General features: G+C 39.3%; 2 protein-coding genes across 3 annotated transcripts in view; one reads left to right on the forward strand and one right to left on the reverse strand.

Annotated features, from left to right (window-relative positions):
- ptprea (protein tyrosine phosphatase receptor type Ea) overlaps nt 1-20,171 on the reverse strand; it is a 58,592-nt gene extending 38,421 nt beyond the window's left edge. Inside the window, exon 1 of one of the 2 annotated variants that reach the window (XM_063482821.1) lies at nt 20,079-20,171. The gene's annotated coding sequence lies outside the window, so the exon portion shown is untranslated. Of the gene's footprint in view, nt 1-9,611; nt 9,730-20,078 lie in introns of those variants that run through there. The other variant, XM_063482820.1, reaches the window with a different exon arrangement.
- Nucleotides 20,172-21,454: 1,283 nt separating this feature from the next.
- LOC134633729 (clarin-3) lies at nt 21,455-22,748 on the forward strand. The gene is made up of 3 exons (XM_063482723.1): nt 21,455-21,686; nt 22,142-22,327; nt 22,471-22,748. Exons 1-3 carry the CDS (start codon nt 21,455-21,457, stop codon nt 22,746-22,748), a joined length of 696 nt encoding a protein of 231 aa, XP_063338793.1.
- The last annotated feature ends 4,619 nt before the right edge of the window (nt 22,749-27,367 follow it).

Here is a 27,367-nt window from a genome sequence, read left to right on the forward strand (position 1 = left end):
AGCACAAGAGGGAGCAAACACATCGCCACACACAGGCATCTACAAACCATCTTCTAGTACAGACAAAGCCAAAACAACCGTGAACAGTAGACTGACATTAAAGGGCATGTAAGAAACATATACACCCACACAAGGGAGGAAAAAAACCCTTGATGATTTCTCATGCTATCTGTGTATATATATATATATATCTGGCTACAGCACAAAGCCACAAGTCATGTCTATCTGTGCAACCTTGTCTGGGAACTGAGATGTTTCACATGCTAGAGAGGAAAAAAAAAACACCAACGCCTACACGTTTTTCGCGAGAAAACTGCCAAAAATAGGAAGTGGGAAGAAATTTTAAAAATGTCTAGCTGTGATTTAATATATAACAATAACTGTTCATTTATCCACTTTACACTGTTGCTACTGAAAAAAGGGGGGAAAAAAAACATAGTTCAGGCTGTCTATCAGATGCCAACATAAAGATATGGATCAAATCAAATCAAAGTGTCCAGTAAAGAAAGTCTTAAAAGATTAACTAGTCACTATTTTTAATTAAATTAAAAAAAACAAAAAAACAATCTTATGTAATCAGCTGTGGTTACTGCGAGAAAAAACATATGAGTGTGTACGTGCGCCTTGTAAAAGTCTTTTAAATGATCAGTAAGAGGCACAAGTGCTATATTTATATCTAATCTGCTGCATGCCTAGAATACCTTTCACAAAACTAGTGAAAGGTACATTCTTGATGTGGTGTGCACGTACATAATCCTATCCAAAACCTCAACACCACTGTCCCGCTTGTGGGGTAAATCTAACTCTTTTGACCACTGGTCAGGAGTACTCTCCAAGCATCACATCACTGTCATTGTATGCAGTTGACTCAGAAAACCTGCAGTCCACAAGCAGGAAGAGAAACAACAGATCATATCCTGTGTGTGAACTGTGGTTTACAGCAAAAAGTGGGTGGGGGTGTGTAAAATTAGCTGGACTGTGAGAACTAAAAGGAGTGAGGTTGAAAGAAGAGACAGAATGGCCAATCAGATGAAGGAACATAAAAGAACATGGGGAGGAAAAGCGCTAGAGCCATTATTGGTTCAGCTTTGAGTGACTGTTGAGTGTAAAAACACTGACTAAACTAACACATCTCTGCCTCAGCATTGGCTCAGCTGTACAGCATATGAAGCCACGTTATAAAACCAAATAGCTCAATAAAACTGTGTACTTTTGAGCTATGACAGTAACATTTATTTGTGGGTGTGCCACACAGTCATAGGCCAAGAATTAGTTGTCTAAGATTACTCATGTTGTAATAAAATCGAGTTGAAAAATACCAGACGAGTGACAAAAAAAAAGGCTAAATTGTTCCAATACACACAAGCAAAATCCTAGGGGTTTAAAATTTACAGACGTTTCATCATAATGATCCACTTACCTCAGAAGGAAAATATAGCTTGACTTTTAGCTGCTACATACTGCACAATGTTCACCGTGTATACAGGCTGCATACAAAGGCTGTATATAATAACTTGTACATTTTTTGTAGCATCTAGTTTAGCATTACAGCCAATGTCATCATGGTTTTAGAAGTAATGAACATATTGTAAGTTTTCCTAACAATGAGCATATATAGACTGTGTGCAAACATTTTTTCTGGCTTTTCTACAAACATGGACGTCATTTAGGTTTGCCATGCTTTGGAGACAGCCTCAACTGGCCATTCAAGTTAGTACACTTAGTGTTACCAAGTGGGTGCAAATATTTTTTAGTTTATTACTGCAATTTGGGTGAAAAAAGCTGTCTGCTGCAGTTAAACCAATGCCACAAGAACGCTTAAACTTTTTAAAGTAAAGTTTTATATAATGTGATCGATTGTCTATATAAAAGGTTCTGCTCATAGGCACTTAAATGATTTCCTGCTTGGATACCGATTGATCTAATTGGCCTCTTCTGGATGTGGCCCATCTTTCCTCTGTCTAATCTAAAAAGATGAAAGAACAGCTGTGGAAAGCATGGTGTAATAACCTGCAAACTTAAAAGCACTCAAGTCAACTGTGGGATCACCATGCAACAGCTGGACACCCCTATATGGTCCTAACCAAAGTATGTTTTCAGACAGGAAGTAGGAGATGATGGAAAGAACGTCCTGGAAATCTAAGTCAACAGGATATGGATGATTTGCAGGATAACGTTCAATGCACTCAGGAGCAATGAGTAGCCACGCCTGAAAAAAGTTCTGAAACCTCTTTGAATCTTTTTCTTCAAAAGCATCAAATCAGCTGATCTAGTTTCGAGCAAAGCACAAGTAAATAGTGCAATCTAGTCATCAGACGGAGATAACCTTGCATCCCCCACCCTACTCTCCTTCCAGGAAGGAGTGATGTAAATGCTCTGTAGTGTGATCACTTGACATGCAACATGAAACGTGTAGGAGGAGATCTGCCCCAGCCTGGAGGGCTAGCAGATCAAATATGCAGGATGCATGGACCACAATGTCAATAATCCTGAAAATAAAAATAATGATAGTGTTGCATCCTGATATCCCAAACAGACCTGAGAGACTTCGGTCTAGTTCTTCAGGGTATAGCATTTACTGGTTGCCACAACTTAATATCAGAAATAGGATTTCTTCTTGGACTGCAAATCATACAGATGCTCAGATTACAGATGCAAAGCCACGGCATGTTACTTTATGCTGTCCTTTTTATCTGTGTTGCAGTGACCTACGGGGAAACAAAGAGGTGGGAGAGGGGCTGCTGTACTCTCTTTAACAGGTAACAGGAAATTGGCCATTCAGCATATCAGCTACATTAGCTGCTCCAGTCAGCCTGCAGACTGATGGATGGCAAGTCACACTCGAGCTGCGACACCATTGATTTCCTCCTCATAAAACCCAAGACTGCTGATTCAAGATAATGCTACATTTTTAAAGGCTTTGCTGTGATATTGCTGCGATAAATTCAGAAGATTAAACTGATAAACAAGCTCAGACACACTGACCAATGAGATTTATTTAGAGTATAGTGATTTATTTGTCTGGTGCTGTTCATTATTTATTTATAGTCTATCATCAAATGTGTACTTTCATTTCTAGTGTGCTTTCCGCTGGCTTCTAAAGAGATTATTCACAAGGCTGGAACATTCCTGCTATGAAACACTGGTGTTGTTGTCAGTAAACTGAAATGTTTCCTAGTAATAAACATATCAAGAGCCTTCATAACTGTTAAATTGTGTACACCCAGTGAAGTACAGTCCCACTTAATGACATTTTTCACAGTACTTATCATGTCACAAAGTATTTCAAAGTTTCAGCAAATTGTATTTCAAAGCCTTAAACACACTACAATAAGACATATGTGCATGCTGCAGTGTCCCAGCACCTTGCTGAGGGTGTGCATCATGTACTAGGTCGTCTCCTTACTGCAGTGGTTTTGGTTTGATTCCAGGCCTGGTCAGTGCTGCATGCCGCCCTCACCCTCTCAACCATTTCCAGAAACAAAAAAGGCAGTATGTGGTGAGTGCAGACACTCTTTATACAAGCACCACAGAAGCTTGAGGTTCACTTCCTGACAGCAAGAACATGAGCTCATTTGTTTGCTGTGTTCCATGTAGAATACAGTGCAGTTCAGTGTGTGTTTAATTTTCTAGTGCATGGACAGTTTTTGTGGTCGCAGGTTTTGAGTTGAGTAAAAATCCCTTTTATTTGATTAAGGGAGACTTGTTGTTGGATGCTCATAATAAAAACAGACAAAGTTTAAAATAATGTAGACGTGATCGTCATGAGCTAACTCAGGCTTCACACTGCTTTGAACGCTCTGTTCAGGCATTCTTTTTTGTTCATTGCTCTCTATAACATTACTGAGTGTGGATAGCTTAATTTGGTCACTTCAGGCACAGAGCTCCAACCTCCTCTTCAATGAGATGATGGTTCCCTTAAAGGGTAAACGGGTTATTTTGAATCATGAAAATATGCTTTAGTGGAGTTTAACAACAACAAAAAAAAAAAACTGGGTTAAATATGGCCTTTTATTCTGAATTTTAAGTGTGGAAGGCCATTTTTATGAATACCAACGTGAAAACATATTGTGGCTAGGCACAGTGTTATTACTAAGTTGTACCCAGTATCAGTCTTGACTTTATTAAATAGGATGTTATAGGTTGCGGGCTTGTCAGACAGTCATGCTATCTGTCACAGGGATTACTGGTGTGGATCGTTGCGAAGAGCTGTAAACAAAAGGCCCCACGTGCACAGCTCTGAGAACAGAAGATAAGAAAGTGTAGGAGGGATTCTGGTTGGAGGGGGGGTTACTGATCACTGTGCCAAGCTAGGAGCTGTGTGATGGATTTCGCACACATCTTCTCATCTATCTCTGAATCCCTTTGTGATGAACAAAAAGCAAAAGAGCCCCCTTCTGAGTGCATTCTGATGAAGAGGAGCACTATTTTACCATTCATGTCATTTGCCCTCAATGCACATTGTGCATGGGTGAGCAAACACACCCCGTGGTGCTACGGGGTACAATTAATGTTTTTCAGGCACATGGGTCTCATGCTGGAATATTTTCAGGAATGGAAGAAAACCAAGGAAACATGAAGCATTTCTCAAAGCTGCTAGAATTCAAAGTGAATCTATGGATATATCTGGCAAATCCAGCAACAACATAGAGGTGCATTGTCTGCGCTGGTATCGGCAAGTGCAGCATCTTGGCGGCACAAAAATCTGAACAGAGTAACGCTTGCCAAATGACATAAGCTGAAAGCAAGCCCCCTCCATTTTTAGAATTAGTGACATTACACAAGCAAATAACAACAGAGATGCCATGTCAGCCTCTCTGGAGGGTCAAAAATGCACGGATTAGACTGTCATTAATACTGAATCTGGATTATAACAATCCTGAGGCAGCTCAACTGCCACAGATTACTTCTATCCCAGCAAGGGCAATGACAGACAATGGCACTTTTTGTTCTCCTAGAACTGACAGTACCGCACAGTAACAAAGAGAGACTCATTTCTAATAGGGTCAGGAGTGATTAGACAAGCGGCAGAACTGGCAGCTCATAGAGAGACCCAAGATCTCCCAAAATCCACTAGTATCAGACAAGATTTGTCAGATCGATTGATGACCTAACTACAATTAGCCTATTAGTGCAGCTTGCCGTTGTAAAACAAGTTAAATTATCAGTCTACCCTTTGAAGATGTTTTATTACAACACTACGCTGTAGTGGAAACAGATTTAGTATTAACACAACACATCTTTGCAGGACCACTTAGCTTTGATACAAATGGCACCCATCTGTCTAGACATCATCACATATCTTGTGATGACAGCCTACCCATTTTGGCTATTGTGATTGCAGTCATGCTTTTGATGCATTATTTATTAGCCTCCCACAAAAAAGTCTAAGAATTTTACCCTCAGTTCTAATAAACTGAACCACAAATTTAAACGCTGAAGCTGATTACAGTGTCGTAATGCAGTTGTTTACTTTCCTACATCCTTAAAGCTCAGAAATATAAATGACACAAAGGTCGTCTTTACAAAGTATTGTGTTGTTCTGACATAAACAGCACCCATTTTCCTTTCTTATGGCTTCAAAGAGACAAGTAAGAAGAGGGAACTGGGAAGAGGATAATCTCTAGCATTAAAACAAATCTAATGAGACTTCAGAAACTCTTGTTCTAATATCTGGGACTTCATTAGCATTCTTTCATTCAAACTAAAAGGCGTTGTTTCAGTGGAAGACACAAGATAGAAGGAAACAAAGTGGAGATACAAAGGGTATCAGAGGGAGTTGGTACAAAAAAGGCATGAAAATCTAAAGCCTGAGGAGGTAAAGAGGGGGAAGTGAGACAATCTCAGAAACAGACAGAGAGAGACAAAAAGAAGGAAAGAAAGAGGGAATACAGATCAGTCAGTGTGACCTGTCCTTGCCCCACAAAAACAAATGACATCAGGGTGGCTGCCAATCAGCTGATGTGACTCAGAGAGGCTGTCAGAATTCACTCCAGCTTTATTTTCCTGTTCCTGACACTTCCCTGTAACTTTTATAAAAAGGAGACAAATGGGTAACTGTAATCACACCACACATTATTGTAAACTGAACTCAGCTAACAGTGTTTTAATTACTGAATTTTTAAAAATCTGCCTTCTGATAGAATCTAATTGTTTCACTACAATAAAAACCCACAGCCTTTTTATTCTTTGTGCAAAAATATAGCTTATGTAAACCAATCCGGCAACCATTTCCCTCCAATTCATGCACTGACACATTAACAGCGAGAAAAAAATGCAATTACTCTGGTTAATGTGGCTTGCTTTAATTAGACGCATCTTTGGTGACAATGCAAAAACCATCACAAATGGCAGCGCAACAGGAATTCTCAATGGCTGCCATTTAGAAGCCGACAATCTCACCGTCCTCTTATTGAGTGGAATCACTGTTTGGCTTTAGAGCAAACCAGAGATGAGAGGCCGGCTTTTGTTTACTCTTGTAAGGAATCAAGGACACAGCATTTCTAACATTTTGTGCAAATCATCACAGAAGCTTGAAAAGTGACAATTATTCAGGCAAGGCTTAGCAAAACGATCCATTTCTGTTGCATTCTGAACTTTTAGCAATTTAATCGTAAATCTCAGGTCTGTATATTTGTGTTATTATTTTGTAGCTCGACTATGAGTTTGTCTAAAAGTTCAAAATTTTATTGTTTATAAATGAGATGTGAACAAAACCCTTTGTTTAAATTGGAAAGGGAAATCCTCTCAGTGCTACACACTGGGGAATGCAGATATAGAAAAAAATGATTTCTTGTGAGAACCCAGAGGTTGAAAGTAAAACATGCCCCTGCTAATCAAGTTATCTTCTGCTCCAGAACAACAATTTGAACATGTTTTAATAGTTAGTTTCTATAGAAACAGATCAATGCTGATTTCAATGATAAAATGCAGTTGAAGCCCTTAAGAGAAACTTTTACTATTGCAATATCCTTCACTAGAAATAAAATACAAATTAATCAATTCTGTAATCCACTGCGCCTGAATTAACATTTCAATAAATACAGTAGGGGGCATCATTTCCTTGAATGGAAAAGTTTTGTTTTTTTTAAAGCAAACGCCTGAATCAGCAACTTTAACTGTCTTCTAATGACATGCAGTGTGTTTGAGAGTGAGATAGATGATGTGCTACAGATATCTCATCTATACTTGACAAACTGGGTATGCAAGAAAGTGCAAGAAAGTCTAGTGATAAGGGCCCACATTAGAATATATTTACTGCATATTAATGGGCAAAGCCCATGTAAAAGTTGGCAGAATGTAACATGTAAATCCAGACAGCAAAACTGTGTGTAATTATGACATATTTAGTCTCCTTAAACAATGTAATTTGGAAGTGTGAGTGACAATTAATTTCCCCTTTGCTTGACTTTCCCCCACTATTGGTTTAGACTCTAAACCATTCATTTGAAAATGGCCTATGCTGGTCTCTCTAAACTTTAGACAGACCAGCATAGGCCATTTTCAAATACGCACTGCAGCCCTGAACTATTCTAGACATCACCCAACAGAGGTGCTGAGGTGTGAAGATGTGAGAAAGCAAATGTCACGTGAGGTTTGATTGGACATCAAACGGTCTTCAATCTGCAAGCTCCCCAGCACCAAAGAGTGCGTGTAAGCCAACTGAACACAATAATTAATTATCAGTTGAATTACCAGTGAGAAGGCAATGTTGTGTGCGCAGTTTCCTGCACATCGCCTTGCCAGAAATATCACCTAAACAAAACTGAAAGTTCATGTGTGAAAAAGAGGTTGTTAGATTTCTTATTTTGATTTCTCAGCAATCAAACTACTGTAATGTCAAATTTAGAACAGGGAAGGTTGCAACTCTTCACATTTAAAAAGGCAGAAACAGCAAATATTTGTGCTTTTTGTGTGATAAAGACATCAAAATTGGTTCCTTATAAAAATGCATATGGGGCATATGTAGATTTGCCAAGTGCTACTTAACTGTATACACAATTCCCCCCAAAAAAACCCACAGAAATGAATTCAGGATCAAAATGTAAAAAGGCTGGCACCCCCATGACGTCTCTGGGGGAGGGAACCCGGAAACAGAAACCCCCCATTGCCATCACCCCAGCAGGATCTAAAGGAAACCTAATTGGACATATGCAAATGATAGATATGTTAAAAATTCCTCTTTATCATTAGGGGATGCATTTTGGCACCAGTTACCATAGCTCCCTAAATTTCATCTTCCCCAGCTTGGGCTTGTTGTATGATGTCATCCACCCCCTATTTTCTTTCTCTCTGCGTCTTCATTTCCCTTCACAGCGTACACCCAACCCCCTTCCATATTTTGACAAGAATCAATTACAGACACAGGAATGCAGGATGAAATGTGTGGCCTGGAGCATGTAGGATTTTATATCAGACCCCACACCGGTATGGTAGTAACGACAAGGGTGGGGAAACTATAAAAACAACCCTCTGCTTCACCTTGATTACCACGCTAACGTTTCCAGTAGCTTCATATTTCTGGTAGCCAGAAGTATCAAGCTACTGGAAGTGCACTAATGAAAAACAACCAAGCAGATATGTAGGAGTTTTGGCTTTTTTACAGGACTAAAGTGCACAAGCGCCGAAGGACCAAACACCTGCTGGTGCAGCTACACATGAGAAACAGTGTGCCACTCAAGCTGAACATGATGAAAATGGACTCCAACTAGTCTGCACTAATGAGTTTTTGCAATGAAGCTGAAGGCATCTCTATGGCTAACTAAGCGGCTAACTAGTCCCCTGCTGTGGCCCAGCTGCTGGATGCGATAGTACAGCGATGAACTGGCATAAGTACAGAGCTCTTTTTATTTATTTCCTCTTGTAATTTAGCCAAGTTGGACAGACATCACTGATGGCTCAGAGCGCATGTGTCCATGTGTCAGATTTGGTTCAAAATGCTGCCCAGCACACAACAGACTCAACATTTACCTCGTATCAGATTCGGCCCAGCAAATAAACACCGCAGCAATGCAAAAAAGGTTAGCATTTCTTTGATGGCATGCTGTGCTTCAAAGAAAAACCAGCAGTCCTAGCCTCTCTTGTCTTCCTCCTCATCTTACAGTAGGCAGTCATAAAAGACTGCAAATGAGGGAGTTTCTCAGTATGTTCAGAGAGCAAGGCGTTTTCCCTCTCAAGGGAAGACAGATCTGATGATCAAATCCTTTCCTGTCTCCTTGTTGAGCCCCTCTCTCTGCAACGGAGCGCATTTCCCTCTCTAATGCCAGCCATGTGTCACCCACTACTGCCAAACAGTTTTCATAAAAAGGCCTAACTGCTGAATGTAGAAAACAAAGAAGCAAATTTTAGATAAATTCCAAATGTTCAATATCTAAAACAACAGAGTGGTATAACAATGATGAAAAGCAAACAAATACCCTTTTCCACTTCTTTTAATGCATTTTAAGCTACAAACATCCCCAGGGAAAATAATATAAACTGTGAATAGCACAACACAGAAGCATAAATGAGGTCGTGTTTTCAAGTAGGACGAATGACATTTGCAGCCGAATAACAAATTTGTCATTTTGCAAAAATAGACCATATAGCGTAGCAGCATTACAAATACATACCCCCATGGTGTATATTTGTCTTTTGCTTAGTCTCCAGATGCAGAGAGAATGAACGTGGGGAGGAAGAAGTTTCGAACAATCCTCAGTTCACCAGTGGTAAAATAGACGTTTGTGTGAAGAGCCACCCACTGACTAGGCTTCGCCCACAAAGAGACGCACTGTGAAAATCGGCCCTGAGACACATCATTATTATGATCACCCTGATCTCTAACCTCATTTTACTCCTTGCCATGATTCTCCATGAGAGAAACCACTCTGCTTTTTGATGACTGACTGTGATCCCTGCTCCCTGTTAACTGCCACACAACTGTCTAGCTCTATGAGACATTATGAAACAGGCAGGCCACGAAAGCAAGCCGCCAAATACAGGAGGAAGCAGTCTGCTAGCACGCATTGCTCACTTATTATCACCATATGTTGCAATCACTGTATCTCCAGGGCTTGTAGTGCATCAGTGAGTGAGGTTGTTATCAGCTCTAGAGCAAATGAAAAGCATTTCCTTTACATCCAAGTTGGGGGATGCCTTAGTTTTACTTTCCATACAACAGATTTTTTCAGAATAAAAGCATCCTTTTCCTATCCAACAGAATGCATTTAAACTAATGACATATGACAAAAAAAACCATGATTTTTATTCTCACAAAAAACATATTTTTGAGTAAAGGTGCAGACAGAGCTGAAATAACTATCTAATCTAACAATCAAGACACTGAATCAGCAACCATTTTAGCAATCAGTTAACAAACTGAATCATATTTTAAGCAAAAAGGTCAAACATTTGCTCTTTCTAGCTTCTCCTCTTTGAGGCTTTGCTGATCCTCTTTCCATTTTTCTGTTTTATATCAATAAACATCGGAGACTTGATCTAAAAGACAAAGTCCCATTGTAATTTGTATTTTGTGTACCAACATTCTGAAGCCCTGAGTTTAGCTATTTGACTGTTGCCCACCACATTTGGATGCAAACATTTGACTGACTGTAGCGCTTGGTAGCTGAATTGTTAGCAAGATGCATTCTTTACTTAGTATAATTTTAAATCTTTATTCTGGTGTGTTGCTACCTTAATAGGTTGCTACCACTTGGCCAGGCAATGTCATTCTGAAACACATCACATTGCCTGGCCAACTGGTAGCAACTTATAAAGGTAACCACATACCCTAAATCATATTCTTCTTTCTATTTTATTTTAACTTTTAATTGTAAGTTACAAAATAAACATCATGTTGTATGAAAAAGACTTTTTATTGAGCATATAAATGTATAAAGAAGCTGTTTACTAAAGTTATCATTTGTGAGATATAGCCACTTTTTGTAAAGTTTATAATGTAACCCAATGTTTATTTTAGGTACCCAGCATTTAAAAATAACAGATATTTAGCTTAAACACAACAGTTAACCTGCTGATTGACAAAATAATGAGTAGAAGTCAAAATAACCAGTTATAGTTTTATAATATCACGAATAAACATTTTTAAATTAGATTAATAACTTTTACAGTGATGCAATTTTGTGGTTCTGTGGCTTGTCTCCGCTTTTGTATCTCACTTGGCATTGAAGCTGATTGTAATTATGAAAAACAAATGTCCTTTCATTGTAAGCAAATGGTGTAGATGTGGCTTTGTCTGTGACTGAGCACAAAAAAGCTTTGGCAGCCTTTGGGGGAGTGTTATTGTTGACAGTGTGCTTTCCCAGTGGGAAAACATACTGCATGACCAAATGTTGCAATGATCAGACACAGACAGTACGGCACAGTTTTGCTCATTAGCATAAACATCTTTCTGGATACAAATCAAGAGAATAGACATGGAATTATGAGCTGCAAGTCATTCAAAACACTCTAAAGTCTAAATGTTTCAGCAGTTATAGATTAGATTTCCATAGCTGAAGGTCAGTGGGACAAAGTCATGTCATGGCACGTATTTTCTTACATAGATGAATCAATGCAAACTACCCCCTAGAGCACGGTGCCTTCTATACTCTCACGTCTAAATTATTATTGATGCCTTTGCAAACTGGTGATTTATTTTCTAATGGAAAACATCTCATGTGATAACACCTCAAACAGCTATAAGCACATTTTTGAGGAGCAGACCAGTGATTATATTACCCTGTAGAATTGTTACAGAAGGGCTGGAGTGAAAATATAACACATGCTTCATGCTTATCAGCACACACTACATGTTGGCTAACCCCTGACTGTTGTTTCACTGCAGCATCAAACTGCTGAAACTCATTTCAACACAATCATCATAGTCAAAAAAAGAAGAAGCCTCGACACTATCCAGCCTCCCAAGTCAAAAGTTAAAAGGTACTTTTAATGAAAGAGATCCAGCCTTGTTCTACACTCCACATCTTTTCAGCTCGACACAAAAACTGACAACCCAGATATTGAATTAATGCTCTGTCACTGGAGGCCTTTGTGATGATCAGCACATTTGCAATTTTTACAAGTCTCAGCATACCAATGTTAAAAAGAAACCCAGGAAAGGCTGTGACTCTGAAAGAATAAAATAACAGCGTGACTTTTTCTTCACATAGTCAGCTAATAAAAAAGTACTTGTGTGTTAAAATAGTAGTTCTGTAGTTGTTTTGAAGCGATCAAAGAAAATAAGCCATCCTTTTAAATAACCCCATTGTATTTGCGTGAAATTGTTTGCTGGTGTTATTCCAGTGCCGTCAAACTGCATCATATTTCTGAAAACACACAATGAAAATATTGAAGGACTGACATAATGATCACAAACAACTCCCTGTGCAGCAGCCTTGAAAGAATGAATAGGAAATGAGCTTCTTTAGTAAGCATCCATTATTCATTAAGCACTGTATTCCTCCATGTCGACACCCTCTGTAGTGACACAGCCAAACCATTATTTCCTTATTCTCACCATCACTCACTCTTTCTCTCGCACCAGTTACACCCAGCTTTCATGTTATCGCCATACGATCAGCTCCCAAATGCTTTACACTAGATAAACTCTACAACATGCAACAACTAGTAAACTAACTGCACTTGATGTTAGCTGAAAGAGTAGAACCCGGCATTAATGTTTTAGTAAAGACAAGAGCCACTGCAACTGAGCAGTTTATGGTGATGCAAAAGAAAGGCTACTGCACATGCTGACATATTGAAGAGAATAAACCTACCTGACATTACACAGGACTGATAACATAAGTCACAAGATCGTGTGAGCCCTTTGTAAATTGTGCTGCAGAAGAAATGAGATAAGTTAATCATGCTTTCTATATGCGCTATCATCACATGCGACGCAGCCACTTTTAGACTCAATTAAAAGCCACTTAAAATGCATCTAAGCAAGAATATGGAAGTTCAGTACAGGTTGAAATTTTAAAAAGAAGGTAATTCCAGATACTATTTAGAAACATCACTAATCTCCACACACGGACAGGGGGAAGGTTCAGTTTTGCGTTATTCTTTTTCTTTTTTTTTAACTCTGGAGACATTGCACATTATCATAAACATCGAGCTATAATGGAATGTGTAGGTGTAACATCTGTGGACCCAAGACGACTGCATCTTGAATCACGCTAAGAATAAACAAACGAGCCTGGAAACATATCCTCAAAAGCCGAGTCTTTTTTCTTCTTAGCTGCCAATGTGAACCCAGCCTCTACGCTGCCCTTTGTTTTCCATCGAAAATCTAATATTTGTTTTTCCAAGTCATCCATTCGGATAAAGTAAAATGGACTGAACATGTTTTAAGCCAAGAGCGGTATATGTTTGCTTTCCCTTCAGCTAAATCACGCCACAGTGTGCAGGGAGTTAATCTCTTCTAGGCTCCACCCTACCTGCACTGAGCAGGTCACCAATTTAGGTTGCCATTTTTCAGCTAAAAATGCTTAATTTTTATGTTGGAATCATATCTTAAGAAACTGGGCAGCTGAGCCTTGTGATTATTAAAAAATACATTTTGTCCATCTGCTGCCTCTTCCTGCAAAACACAAGCCAGCACCAGCATAAAGACACTTAAAAGGTTACAGAAATATGTGTATACTATTGTCCAAAAACCTTGTCATCTAAAAGTGTTGTGGTCTACTTTGTAAAGCTCTTATGTATCACCTTCCATAAACACAACTAAAAAACTATGTGTTGCCTGGGGTAGGTAACACCCGCATTACTACTTGTGGAGTGACATAATTCTGTATGTCCCTGGGCTATATTCTCTTATTCAAACCAGGTGGGCCGAACCTAGCGGTCTGTATCGTAAAATGAATAGTAAGGATCATGAAATGGTTACATAATAATTTTTTTTGCACAAACTCAGTTTTAGTTTCTCCTCAGATTCTGTCTTTGAGGTAAAAAGCTTCCTTACTGATGCTTACAATCCAGGGCCATGCTCAGGATGTAACCTGTGATACACCATCACAAGTAGACATTATTTCATACTAACTGCTAAGATGTGTTTCCTGTCCTTGAATTTTTCCACTACTGTTTCTAAGAGCACAAAGCCATCACAAAACCCTGTTAAATTAGCAGGCTAAACAGTTTTGCTTGAAAATGACTCACATGATTAATCAGTTATCATTATCATCATGCCAGTGAATAATCATTGTAGGTACACATAATTGAGGTGCTAAATGAGACAGAAAGCAGCTCTTTTAGTGATTTTGTTTTTTTCAAGGGGAGGGCCTAAATAATATAATTTTAAAGTCTCCTCTTTTGTGTCTCATGTGTTCAGCTCCACTGTTTTTTCACAGGGCCAACTTACAATGCCTCCTTTGAACAGAGGTGAGTGAGCTCCGAAGCATCTGAAAAGAGGCAACTTTGATCTCTATCCAGCTGTTTCAATGCTTCAACTATCCAGCTGACTCTTTAACACAGCTGACAGTAAACAAAAGCAAATTTTCCCAACTTCAATTTGGCCTTACAGGGACGCTAAAATACTTAGATTCTTATCTATCCCACTGAAGCATCTGATCAGCCACAAAATTCATTCTTGAGCATGGCAACAACATCCAAGTCGGAGTCATAAAGAACTATCTTCAGCCACAAAAACAACAAGGAGTCATGCAGCAAGAAGAGACACAAGCGACTTAGAGCACTAATACATTTTACTTTTAGGATGATACCCTGAAATTAAGTCAAACTAAAATTACAGCATTTTTTCTTTTTTTCTGCACTAAATGTTTAACACACTGACCATTCACATATGCTGTGAATGCATTTGCAAGTGCGAAGACAAAAAAAAAAAGAAGAAGTGCTGGTTACTCACAGATACACTATATGAACAAAAGTATTGGGGTAATCTTTGAATTCAAGTGTTTTCTGTCTAATTGCCGCATGTGTATAAAATCAAGACCCTAGCCATGCAGTCTGCCTATGCAAACAATTGTGAAAGAACGTGTCATTTTAAAGAATTCAAAGAATTTGAGTGTGGTACTGTAACAGGATGCCGTCGATGCAACAAGTCAGCCATAAAGTGCCAGACCATGTAAGTCAGAGCGGGTTTGCTGAGTGCTGAGGCACATTGTATGTAAAACGCTCCAACACTCTGCTAACTCAATAACTGAGCTCCAAACCTCGTCTGGTATTAACATCAGGAGAACAACTGTGTGCTGGGAGCTTCATGGCATGGGTTTACATGGTATATATGGACTTTGTTAATTCTGCACTGGGGGCAGTTCAATGATTACAGCAGCACTAGGGTCAGGAAGAAAAAAATCAATTAGAGATATATTAAAAACATAAAAATAGAAAGAATAATTAAGCAGACTAGTGTACCATACTATGTACAAATGGTTACTATTTAAAACAAAATACACTAAAAATATCTTCTTTTTACTTGCACATTGCAGTGGAAGTGATAATGGATACAAATGTATTTTTTAGCTTCTATTTGTCCTATGTGGGTGTTGCACAGTCTGACTGCTGTCAGGATGAAGGACCTACGAAAGCGCTGTCCTACAAAGTGGCTATAGCAGTCTACAAGTGAAGGAGCTGCTCAGGGCCTCGTCTCATGCAAGGCGTGAAGGGTGTTGTCTGTAATGGACATCAGCTTGGCTAACATCCTCCTCTCACCCACATCCTCTATATAGTCTAGAAGGAATAACCAGGACAGAGCTGGCCCTATTTACAAGGCTATTTTCCTGTCCTTCTCTATGCTATCAGCTCCCCAATAGACAACAAGATTTCAGAAGCCGTCATTGTGTCGTAACAGGTCCTCAATAATGTCTAGAGAACCCAAAAGACCTCAGGCTGCCCAGCAGATGGAGACGACATGTCGCCATGCCATGACGGACTAGGTCCTGGAGATATGATACATAATGTGTAGTGTACTGGGCTTTGCTGTGTGATACCCAGTACTTTTGCTCATATAGTGTATGATTACAGAGAAAAGACAACAATAGCAAAACAAGATTTCTTTAGTAGAAATCCATTGCCAGGGAAAGTAGTACACACAAAAATTGAAAAACAAAAACAAAAAGCAGACCAATCAGGAAGTGGACGTGGCTGTCTGCGTCACTGTTTACAAAAAGTCTGCATTTCTGCCAGACAAAAACAATCTTTAACTTTTCAGACTAAACGTGGGCCAGCAGCATTTCTGACAAGTCGCTCTTTTTTAAGGATGCCTAAAACACAGTAGTGGTGTGTATACTGGGCCAAAATGTACTGAAAGTTACACACTTTAAAAACAAATGTTAGCAAGGATGTACCCTGAACTACATGCCAAGTTAGGTTATTACAAAAAAAAGGAGTGACAACCCTGAATGTTAACCCGATTAAATGTTTATCACTTATTAAAAAAAAGATGTTGAGTCTCTTCGTTTCCTTGCAGCTGTGCTGGTCTGGGGTGTAACAGATCAGATGGTGAGGACTGTTGTGATTCAGAAAGATACAAGTGCAGGTACCAGTTTGCACAGCTGTAGTCTGCCCTTGCGGCAGCCACATGTTTAATCCATGTAACAAGGCCTCCTTCCATGGAAAACCCTTTGTGTGTTATTTAAGTCCCACCTCACTGTGAGGCTACAGGCCTGTCTGTATCCTACCAAAGCCCTACAGCAGGAAGCAACACACCACTAACATGCTGTTTCTGCTTTTTTAGTTTGACTGTTATGTCAGTGCTTTCAGTTACAGTTTGTTTTAACTGTCTGTTTAGCTCACATCTAAAAACAGAAGAGCTATACAGTTAATCCTCCCCATTACTTTTCATTTATGTATTTGGAGGTAAAATAGAATAGAAGGGTTAAAAGCAAGGGTTAATTTTCCATCTTCTCTCACTGCATGACTAAAGATGTTTCCTCATTATTTAGTATTTTAAGGACGAAGCCAACATCTAGAAGGAAGGCTGCAGGGTTTGATTTCTGCAACATTCGCCGCAAGCACAAACAAGCCTACGGTTGCAACATGCTGCAGCTTAATGGGCTTCAGCAAACTTCCACCAAGGAAAGCAGAAAAAATAGCAGGTTGGATACAAATACTATCTGCATCAAAAGGAAGATCTTACTGTGACAATTCCCATGCCTAATTCATTAGCCCTTTTTCAAGGCTATGATCATTTCCGCTGGCAAATATCTGACGAGTTCTGGGTCAGACCAGACTCATCCCTAAATGTTTCAACTTTATACCAATTAGTTCCTTCTCCGCCTATTTGAAAAGAGCGTGAAAAAACGTGTGCTTGAAAAAAAAAAACTCCAAGCAGAGTGCAGTTAATGTATTTGCAGTCTAGGAGAGAGCACAACATGATGTGTAGTCTCGCGTGGCAGCTCAAAGTTAAGCATTTCCAGAACTTAAGAGAGAAGTGGCAGATAGTTGAGTGGGGGGGAGTTTGGCGGGGATCTGTAGGGATTAGTTCCAGGGCTGGCAATTTAAGGTTTATATCCAGCAAGCTGTTAGAAACTCCAGGTATGGACATCATACTCCTGCCCACCTCACTTTGGATTTCATTAATCATCACATCTGTTCATTTCGCGCAGCACACCCACGCTAAAAGGCACTTACATTCACCACATTCCAACATACCATGTTTTCAGTTCTATCTATAGCAGAGCAGAACTAGAAAAGAACATCTTGGCCGTGATAAAAACACCAATTAAATGTAAGCTGGCAATAACTGCTGCAGCTAGTAACTGTTAAGTAGTTGCACCACTTTATTACGATACCAAGGCGCTATTACAAACAACATATACGCGCTCTCACACTTATTTCTCGACATATAACAAAGAAGGAGGTACAGAACATAACACGGACAGGGTCTTTTGATTATGCCAGAGATTAACTTACATCCGGTATCCTTCAACAGAGCAAGTACAAATTACCCTCAACGAATAGCGTTTCGCTCGAGTCAAATATGAATAGCAAGAAGATGAAAGCCAAATCAATCTGCCAGCAGCACTCAGCAGTCAAATGTTATTTCTTCCCGCGGCCTAACACAGACTCATTTGTCTTGGCGAGCACAAACTATTTGTTTATTTCATTGCATCCTCATTAGCTTCTGCCAGAGCAGTGTCAGAATCTTCCTTGGGTCTATGCTGTATAATTGAAATGAAATTCAGACACAGACTGTCTACATAAGAGACAAAAGAGAAGATAAATGAGCATTAAGGAGAACATGTTGCATGGCAGCTGCATTAATATTGAACTAAATGCTTCAGTAGAATAATCCAAGGTGTGTTACAAAATAAATAGAAAATGAAGAAATGCAGACACATTACAGTTTATTTTTCAAATTTAACAGAGACCCTTTATGCGTTTTCCTATTTCTGTCATACATATAGAAGATATTAATATTAAAAAGCTGTCAGTATGTACAGTTTATCACGAAGAATAAAAACCCTCGGCCTCAGACTGCTCTAGACAATCTGTTTCTGTCATCCCAGTCACAAAGCTCCTGCTGGGAGCAGAAGTCCTGGCCACTAACAGATCAAACCTTCTGTTTGCAAAGGGCAACCAATCAGGAAAAAAGCTGGCTTAAAAGGAAGAGGATGAAAGTTAAAAATGTCTTGTTTCAGACAGCGTATGACCTAAGGGTTTGTACCAAGGCCTTATATAAAGTGAATACAGAGTAATCCCACAGAGTGCAAGAATCGAGCATAATACCTTCCCTCTAAGAATTTTTCTCTGGTTTCTAGAGAACATGTAATTGATTTGTCTTTCATAGTCTAGGAGCAAGAAAATCTTGGTAGGTCCTCAAAGAACTAACCTTTGCTTGACAGAGTAATCAGGTTTGTCTGGCAAGATCCTTAAGCTCCTTTATGTTGTAATGAACCAGATATTACAGACATTTCTTATTTTCGAAACTAATCCAAGTTCATTCTGGAGGCGGCTCTACTCAGGCTGTAGAACCTGGCTGTGTCAGGATGACTAACAGACTTAATACAAGTAACAGCACCTCTATAAACTTGGCTAATGTTATGGCCCAAAATAGTGTGTAGTGACAGTACAGTGGCAGCTTGGTCCACTGTGGGCCAAGCAAGAAATGAAAAATGTGACAGGAAAAGCATGTAGAATTAATTTCAGTGCAAGATTACAAATCTGTTTCTGCGTGGTGTTTAAACTGTAGTCCATTCATCAGTACAGGATGTCAAAGTGACCGCTCCTGTTGAAGGCCAGAGGAGCACAAACCCAATTGTGTCTTGGTTCATTTAATTTCTAATTTCCATGGTCTGATAAGAAACAAATGCCAAATACAGCACAGCATCTCCCCCCTTGCATTGAACTGGCAAACTGCCACAAGCAATCTGCTCCAGGGATGCTGATTTCTTGCTGGCCCTGACCTCTAACCTCCCAGGGGATAGTTCTTCCCTTTGGGGATTAATGTCATTTCTGGTGATTATTACATTAAATCCAATGTTCAAATGCTTTGGAGCCAACAGAGCATTCAGCAACCAAATAACATTAAACTTGCGTCAAATTTTAACCTGACTCAAAAACCTGGGTCCTCCTATGACTGCAAGTCTAAGGAGACCATTCATGATATCTGAAGTAGTAATGCAGCTGTGGTCACCGACATGTTGAAACTGGCACAACTGCAGCCCACGTAAGAGTCAGCTAGCAAGTATGAAGACAAGAATTATCATTTTTATTGTTATGGTTTCTAAATAAAAACATGATGGTTAAACAAGGAAGAAGGGGGAGAAAAAACACCAAGACAGGGGATCGGGATAAAACTCCAAACGCTTGATCCATTAACCCATATTCACTGACGCACCGGGTTGACAGAAGTCGCTGCAGGTTGTCAAAAGGAGAGCTCAGAGCATTTAAGCACACGATAAACATGGTGACTTTTACGAGTAATTCATTCACTGCAACGTTAAAGCTGAATGCGCACCTGAAATGGACGCTAAATGTGAAAATTCCACGCGCTGCTGTGCGTAACGGACAGGTAACACGGCGTTTGACGTGACTGGTAAAATGACTGAAAATTTGGACGTTTCCCCCACCTCCTCGATATACAAGTGTCCGGGTGCAAAAAAGACGATGCAATGCCATAAAGGAATCTTATCACTTACCTTGGATGGCTTTAATATTCAGTCCTGAGCGCAGATTGTCTTGGAAAAGCCGAGGCGACGCTTCAGTGTTGCCGCCTGTCACCGGGAGGGAGGAGTTTGTGTTTACTCCAATATAACAGAACCGGCTGTCAGCAACCGCACGGATCCTCTCTGTTTTTGGCGAAGAGAGGGAGCCGCAGTCTGGCCACAAACTTTATTACAACGTGTGTGCAGGACTTCTGCATTACAGATTCACTTTTTTTGTTTGTTTGTTTGTTACAAACTCGTGTGGTTCCTTCTGAAGGTGTGCTTTAACTTAATAGGATTACATTTTACAGTTAATACTAGAGATGAAACGAAGGGGATTTGTAATTTAAATGAAGTGAATGAATTATGTATCAATTTTTTGAACTGTAACAAGGGGTGATAGACCGACACAAGAGTCTTTTGTTAATATGAGCAAATACACGTTCAAAGAATTGAATACGTCATGGTTTAGGGGAATGGAAAAAAAATGATTCTCTCGATCATTGTAGCTGCTTATCTGTCCTTATCAGCAGGCATGTATCCCTGAGGTTTATAACTCCAGCCATACTGGAAAAGCTGAACACTCTTCCTGTCTATTCTCAGAAAGCAGCAAAAAACTGTGAAATGTGATCCACAGTGAAACACGCTAATCCGATTCTCTTTAATTTTGACATTTTTATAGTGTAAATGTGATTTATAATCTCAGTGACACTCCCGTGATAGCTTTAGTGCTTTATTGATGACGTATGCGTGTTATTAAGTGACAGCCCTCTTCCAGTAATTTTCTTTTTCATGCTAGATAAATAATTCATCTGCAATAAGTTTTATTGCCCTGCAATATCAAGGAAAGGACTTTGAAACCAAAGGCTGCAAACGTTTTTTTTTTTTTTAAATAAGTCCAGCAGAAGGTGTGTGAAGTTCCTGAATTACAGGATCAAGAATCCTTGAAAGATTTTACATATTTCTTTTACATGTTTTGAAGTTGCTGGGTTTTGTTTGGCTCAGATCTTCAGATTCATCATCTGCACTTTACAATAATTTATTTAAAAAACAAATAAACTGTATATTTCTTCTTCTTTTTTTTTTTTTACATGACAATGGCATGGCACCGGTATTATTGTTGGTGAAACAGGTGTCTCTACTATGACAACCAGCTCCATGTTTCCCTTCAAACCAAAGGTCGCAGCCATAAACATGACATTTTATGACCAGCTATCTATATTCCCCTTCAACAAGGAAGGTAAATGAGAATCACTTAGAGAATCTTTAGAGGCTCAGAGGACCTTGATCTCATTCTGAGGCTTCACCAGAGCTTTAGAGAAGAAACTCTGGGATTCGTGTTTAACTAGTGTAACTGGAATACAGTGATAATGCCTTCCACAAAGAAGACTCTGCATTTCATATCCAGTGCTTTGGCTACATCTATATCTGTTGGGCTGATTGGATATGGCATGTCAACGAAGTGGGTTAAGACAACCATGGAGTGCGCACAAAAGGATTCTGAGTTCTACAATGGATCTGCTGAGATCACCTTGACCCTTTTTGATGGAATATTACAGAGAGCCTCCTGCCCCCTGTTTGGAGCTACAGATAAATTTCAAGGTAATTTTCAAAAGCCCCGTTCAACCAACTAGAAACAGACTCAAACAACGAGGTTCTCTCATATATCTCCACAATGTTGGCTGTTTTTATTTTAGTTTAATAAATTTCAGTCGCTGACACATCCTACCTTCAAGCAATGGGGAAAATTTAATTTAATTTGATTAATTTTGACCACCAGCTTCTGGTCTTACTCTAGAATCTGTGTCACTTTAGTGTGCATAATGAAAAGAACACACTGTCAACAGTTTTTCTTTCTGACACAAGTTGTTATGATTAGAAGTCCCAGACAGATATCTCAAAATAAAGACAAATACTATCAAAACTTCCATCGTGAAGGAGAATTAGAGCCTATGAAACTGCTCAGGCAGTTTTACCAGCCTCTTGTACTCAATAAACATGGAAGTTCAGTACAGCATTAAATGTAGGACCATAATGACCTGTGTTTCTGTGTTTAGTGATTCCTACATTGGCAGGAAGAGAAGTTGCTCCAGTGGTCCTACAGGGTCTGGTTTTGTGCCTTCTTGCCCTCTGTCTGCTATTTTCGGCATGCAGCATCCTCATCTCTCTCTACAACAGTGTCAGCAATCCTTATGAAACCTACATGGGGCCTGTTGGAGTCTACATCTGCAGCTCTCTCAGCGGTAAGTGACTGATATGTTATAGAAGTAAGCATGTTGCAGTTGCACAAGCGGAAGTGCTGGGGCATTTCCATGAAAAAATAAGGTGTGATTTTTGTTCTATTCTTTTGTTTGTGATATTTCTAATGCTACTTATTCTCCTGCAGCATGCTTGTCTGTGATAGTCCTCATCCTGTTTGCGGTGAACATCAGTGCGACCAATATGGCAGAAACCTTTGTAGAAAAGTATACTGAGGGATTTCCAGTAGACCTCAAGGGAAAGGTTTCAGTGATGCAGGTAGGATATTACCTGGTCATCCCTTACACAGTGCTCTCTCTCATTGCCATCGCCTTGATCTACACATACGAACATGCAGCCTACACACGCAAAAAAGAGCAGCAGAAGCCTACAGAGGATGCACCTGTGGACTTAACAATGTATTAGTGCAACGGAGACCATGGAGTTGTCAATAGCACTGATATATTAAAGACTTTCTCAAGAAACCTACTGTAATGAAAGATAACCGACTGTGGTTATACACAGTAAGGTCTGGATACACGGTAAAGGCTTGTTCATTGTATAATAGATTTATAATATTTAGTCTTACTATATCAGGAATAGTCTGGTCGGATCAAGTACCTTACACTTAAATGTCGCGTTTTCCTGTTATCTCGTTATGAGCAACAGTTGTGTAATTTCAGCATTTTGATCAAATTTGATATCAAGGTATGACAGTGCAAAGTGTTTGCTGATACAGTAAAAATATTACCATGTGAATTTCTTTTCATTCATGTTTTTGACATGAAATTCCATTCTTAAAAAATAACTATTTATTCTGTTTGTTTGTTTTTTAATTTTGTGTAATCTTTTTGGATTAAATTTATCAATTTAGTTTGTTCTTTCTTTAAAAAAACATTATGGTAATATAATCATCACAAAACATGCTTTACAGATCGTCAGGCAGACAAAACCTCAATGACTTTACTGTGTTCTGTGTCCATTAACATCAGCTTGCAAAATAAAACATTAGAAAACATGAATAAAGTGATGAGATTGGGTTGGTTTTATTTGAAAAAATGAATTTTTGCAATTTAATGTTATACATTTACTGCGGTACTGCATTACAGATTCACTACGAACAAGCAAAATGATTACATTTATTGGAAAAATCTAAAGAGCGAGTCAAAAAAATGGATGAACCCACTGAGCAGGGTTTTTACTGATGTCTGCTGCCCTCTATCTCTGAAATTCTGTAATTGCAAAGAGATGCCAACAAGTCAACAGTTTCAACCACGAATAAAAGAAAAGGGATTTGTTTTCAGTTAAAGTCTTTCATTTGCTATTATGTATTACTGGCACAATCATTTGAAGGCTCGAATTTATCTTTAGAAGGGAGAATTAAGGCACACCCAGTATACCCAACATGGAATAGACCACTGGTACCCAACATTTTATTGGTTCTGGTCCACAGACCTGCCAATAAACTTGATAACTGAAAAGCAGCATGTGTTCTGTGATACTTATTTCTTCAGTCAGTTTCTATATTAGCTTTGGTTCTCCCTGTTTCAACCAACTGCATTTATCTAACTACTGTTTCCACTTGGAGTCAGTGTGAATATATATTTACACCACACATAATTATTTATTCTACTTTCCAGTAAATGTGCTTTGCCAGCAGGTAACTACACAGCTACTTACCTTCTGAATTACTACAGAAGCCATATGGATTACTTTTCTTAGCTTCATCAATTCATGGCTCATCAGTGAAGCGGTGCTTAAGCTGAGCCCTTTAAACTCCAGTGATGCATTGCATCCTAACTGTATCCTTTTCCACGTGAGACCTACTACAGAAACCCCTGATGAGAGATAAAGATTTATTACTCAACTGTTTAAAACATTTCAAAGGGCTGGAAAAATCGCAGCCGATGCTGACAAACGTATTGATGGTTACAAAGCTTGCAGATTTTGTAAAAACATAGATCACAGATAGATCTTGCTGTGACTTGGCGCCTATTGTGTCCTGGATCTTCGGGCATTCTCACAGCTGTGATTCACATGGCTGTGTTGACATGAGAGCAAGGGTGAGGTGTCCTGTTACCGTTTCCCCTGTCCCATCACTCAGGGCCTAAAGTCTGTTTGGACATGCCCTTTGCAGCACCTCTCAGCCCTGCAACGCCTTCTACCTGCCTTCAAAAGAACCACTCTTCCTTAAAGTCTCACACTTCAAGGGACCTGTGGAAGGATGCAGCAATTTGCTTTGTTGTCGTCAGCGTGAATATGTATTAAATTTCGTGCATTTGCATGCTTTCTGCAGTGATTCAGAGACGTATCAGGCCTGGCAGAAATTCTGTTAGTAGAGCAAGAAAACTGACCATAAAACAGTCATTACCTTTCAAATTGTAGCTTGTGTTTTATAACATGCCACCAAATAGCTCCTGCCAAATATCCTTCTTGCAGAGTGACGTAGACTGACTTAAACCTGCAGCTGTGACAAGGACACAGTGTGAAGTTGCGACAGGTTGTGTTCTCCAGAGGAAGCCACGTCAAAGCATGTTTCAGCACAAAACCGCCTGCTGTGAAGATGACAAGCCCTTCACAAGAAAGCACGGATTTGCCAGTCATTAGACACCCTTTTAGTTTATGTTTTACTTTAACTCTGACAGAATGCAATAAACCTGTCTTGATCTCTAAAATGATCATTTATTTATTTATTTACAGTTAGCAAATATATATATACAGCTTCAATCACACTTTCACTTTCAGTCATTTCAAGTTGATACACAGTAGAATTCCTCAGTTCTGAACATCAGCTGGTTTAACAGCAGCCAGAGGAGAGATGTTTAACTGTAACTATTACTGCTCTTCCTCTTTGTGCACTGAGGTGTGGAATAGCTGCTAATAACGGATTCTTCTTGCCGTTTGCTGTGCAAACACTGAGTGAATAAAACCAGTGATGGGCGGTAATCTCTTCCTCTCTGCATACTCTCGGTCTCAGAGCTGACCAGAATGGATAAACCTGGGATTAGGCAGAAGCCCTAAGCCCTGACCACTCACTCTGTGTGATAGGATTAAAGCAGAAACTTTTGTACCTGTGAAACATTATCCACTAAGGTCCTGAATTACAGAGGACTGTGAAACAGACACCTCCAGCTGCGGGGAAGTGGGGTCACACATTCAGCCATGTCGAGTAAACGGTGGTAGGCCATGGTAGAACGGGGGAAGGCCTGGTCACCTTCCACTTTTAGGAACATATTGCTGGCAAGTGAGCGGTATGGTGAATACATGTAGGAGTGTAAAACTTTCTACTCTAGTGAAGAACTCAAATAGCTTTATACAACATGTCATATTCACACATTATTTTGTACAAGTATTTTTTTCTACATCGAAGATTAAACGTTCACACACATTCAAACCACCAATCTTCCGATTAGCTCATGACCTGCTCTACCTCCCGAACCACCACCCCAAAATACCAAATAATAATAATAATAATAATAATAATGAGAAGAAGAAGAAGAAGAAGAAAGAAAGAAAGAAAAACATGCCAAGAACCAAGTGGTACAAACAAAATAATAAAGCTTATCAACCCGAAAAATAGAGTCATGCGCCAAGACTCGATTATTTAATGTGGTGATTACAGTGGCGTGACTTTTTTCCCTCCACTGTGGCAGTAAGGTAGGTGTGCCTATCAAGTTGTGCCTCCCTGTTGCATTTCTCTATGATGTAATGAACTTTTATAGCACTGGTGGTGCTGTCAACTGATACGATATCGTAGCAACGCCTTTAATACTGCATGACATATTTTACAACACACACATGTTACTTAAAAACTTAAAGTTGTATATATATATATGAAACACTTCTTTTTCTATACTTTAAGTTGACATTTTTGTGACTTTTTATAAAGCAGTTTTCTACACATAATGTTTGTTGTTTAATTAACTAAAATTAATTGTTTGGTTTTTTTAATAAACTGTATTTTATGAATTAGTTCTGTCGACACAGAAAAGCAGCTCTATATGTGATTTCAAAGTTGTTTTTTTTATGAATTTGGACATAAGTTTGATTTTAAGACATTTTAATCGATGCGCATGGCTTTGAGTCTGTCTTGCTGTGATCATAAGGTGTTCTCACACTCAACTCGACTGTGTGATATTGGAAGGCAAGCTGGTTTCTTACTTATCTCCATCATTAATCTTAATTTGTCAGAGAAGGCTGAGGTGAAGGTGGCGGGAAAAAGAGAAGAAGGAGGAGGAGGAGGGCTGAAAGGTAATTGCACCCCTGCTGCTCCATTATGGTGTCATTCCTCTGTTAACAGAAGATAAGATCTTCCCCAAATCACCTGAAGCCAATTCTCCACTTTACCTGCACAGACAGAGAAAAGGGGGAAAAGACAGAAAGGGTTTTTGGCTCAGTCTCGCCCAACCAGCGATGGAGACAAATTGATTTAGTCACTCTGTGTAGAATCTGACTGGCCATTCTGTCTGTACGGTATTTGTATCTATACCTACAAGATGCAAATTGTTGACATGTTACAGCCAGAGTGATGGATGGATGCAGGGCTGAGCACTTTCTCTGCCCCATGCCGCTTGACACTATGGTTGATTAATGTGGTCTTGACTGGCAGGTGCGATCACTGGTTCAAGGGAGGATGGATACATTTAACCTACTGACACAACACAAGGTTCAGTTGAATTGGAGCCATTTGACCCAGACACAGAATGAAACAGTTAACATCAACAACAGTCAGTCAATCTCAGAGGGCATGTTTTTTTTTTCATTAAAGGACATGGCAGGACTTTCAGATACTGTTCATCTACTGTAGGTAGGTTTTTACCTCCATATGTCCAGTTTCCTCAATTTGTTAAGGACACACTGCACACCATGACAGGATATGTTAAGTTTTTGGCTAATAGTTCTTTGGGAATCAACTTGTTGGTGCAAAAATACTCTTTTATGTCTGTAAAACTTTGATATCTGTGACAGGCTGCTAATAAGAAAGTATCTGAAGATTCTTTTGAAGGTTCTTTGCTAAGATGTTTTATATCCCTTGAGTATGGTGT

This window comes from Pelmatolapia mariae, linkage group LG8 (genome assembly GCF_036321145.2).
Source record: "Pelmatolapia mariae isolate MD_Pm_ZW linkage group LG8, Pm_UMD_F_2, whole genome shotgun sequence".
Lineage (NCBI taxonomy): Eukaryota > Metazoa > Chordata > Actinopteri > Cichliformes > Cichlidae > Pelmatolapia > Pelmatolapia mariae.

Bases quoted from the DNA above. Each gene is read 5' to 3' on its own strand.
- LOC134633729 (XM_063482723.1), top strand. From the start codon at position 21,455: ATGCCTTCCACAAAGAAGACTCTGCATTTCATATCCAGTGCTTTGGCT. The intron at 21,687-22,141 runs GTAATTTTCAAA...TTCTGTGTTTAG, and splicing joins AGCTACAGATAAATTTCAAG to TGATTCCTACATTGGCAGGA. The intron at 22,328-22,470 runs GTAAGTGACTGA...ATTCTCCTGCAG, and splicing joins CATCTGCAGCTCTCTCAGCG to CATGCTTGTCTGTGATAGTC.